The sequence below is a fragment of the Colobus angolensis genome, unplaced genomic scaffold (assembly GCF_000951035.1).
Source record: "Colobus angolensis palliatus isolate OR3802 unplaced genomic scaffold, Cang.pa_1.0 Scaffold93, whole genome shotgun sequence".
NCBI classification, from domain to species: Eukaryota; Metazoa; Chordata; class Mammalia; order Primates; family Cercopithecidae; genus Colobus; species Colobus angolensis.
Window position 1 is genome coordinate 548,593 of NW_012123265.1, and position 655 is coordinate 549,247.

The window sequence follows — 655 nt, forward strand, 5'->3', positions numbered from 1 at the left end:
CAAGGGTAAAGGTGAATGATACAATCTTTTAGTCACTTTCAACTCTCAAAATCTTATTCCATCCCATATCCAGTTTGACACCCAAGCCCATGTCATCTCTCCTCTAAAACAATCAGGAAAATGACTACTTCAAAACTCCTCCTCCCTCTTGTGATTCTTTACTCTAGAATCTTAGCACTTCTCCATTTAAACTGCATCCCATCAAACCAAAGCATGCTGCTGGCCTATGATGAGCCCAGATAGGCAAGGAAGCTTTACTTACTTCACACAGGAGAAAACTACCTTATATCCTCCAACACCTTCAAAGAAAAGCTCCCTGGAACTGCCCAATATCCCAGCTTCCAGGTTACTATCCAGCAGGAAGGCATTAGAAAGCACTGGCATCTCCCTTACCTGCTGGTCCGAATGAGCGATGACAAGGTTGTTGGTATTGGGGGCAATGGCCATAGCAGTCACTGGGAAATTGTAAGCAGGCACCGTGCAGTGAAGCTGGGAACAAATAACAAACACAAGGGGCAACTCTAAGTGACACTTTTCCTCAGCAAAGACTGAATGGTCTAGGTCAGGGGTTTAAATAGTGCTCCTCAGAACTCAAAAGGGTTCTAGGGAAGTTCCATAAATTTCAGGCATTTCCCCAACCAATGAACTTTCATTT

General features: G+C 44.0%; 1 protein-coding gene across 2 annotated transcripts in view; it reads right to left on the reverse strand.

Annotated features, from left to right (window-relative positions):
• The window catches only part of CIRH1A (cirrhosis, autosomal recessive 1A (cirhin)), a 51,546-nt gene that overhangs the window by 9,925 nt on the left and 40,966 nt on the right, over positions 1 to 655 (reverse strand). For both annotated transcript variants that reach the window (XM_011931988.1, XM_011931989.1), the window contains exon 14: positions 394 to 489. In XM_011931988.1, the coding sequence (XP_011787378.1) occupies positions 394 to 489 (96 nt within the window). The remainder of the gene's footprint in view (positions 1 to 393; positions 490 to 655) is intronic.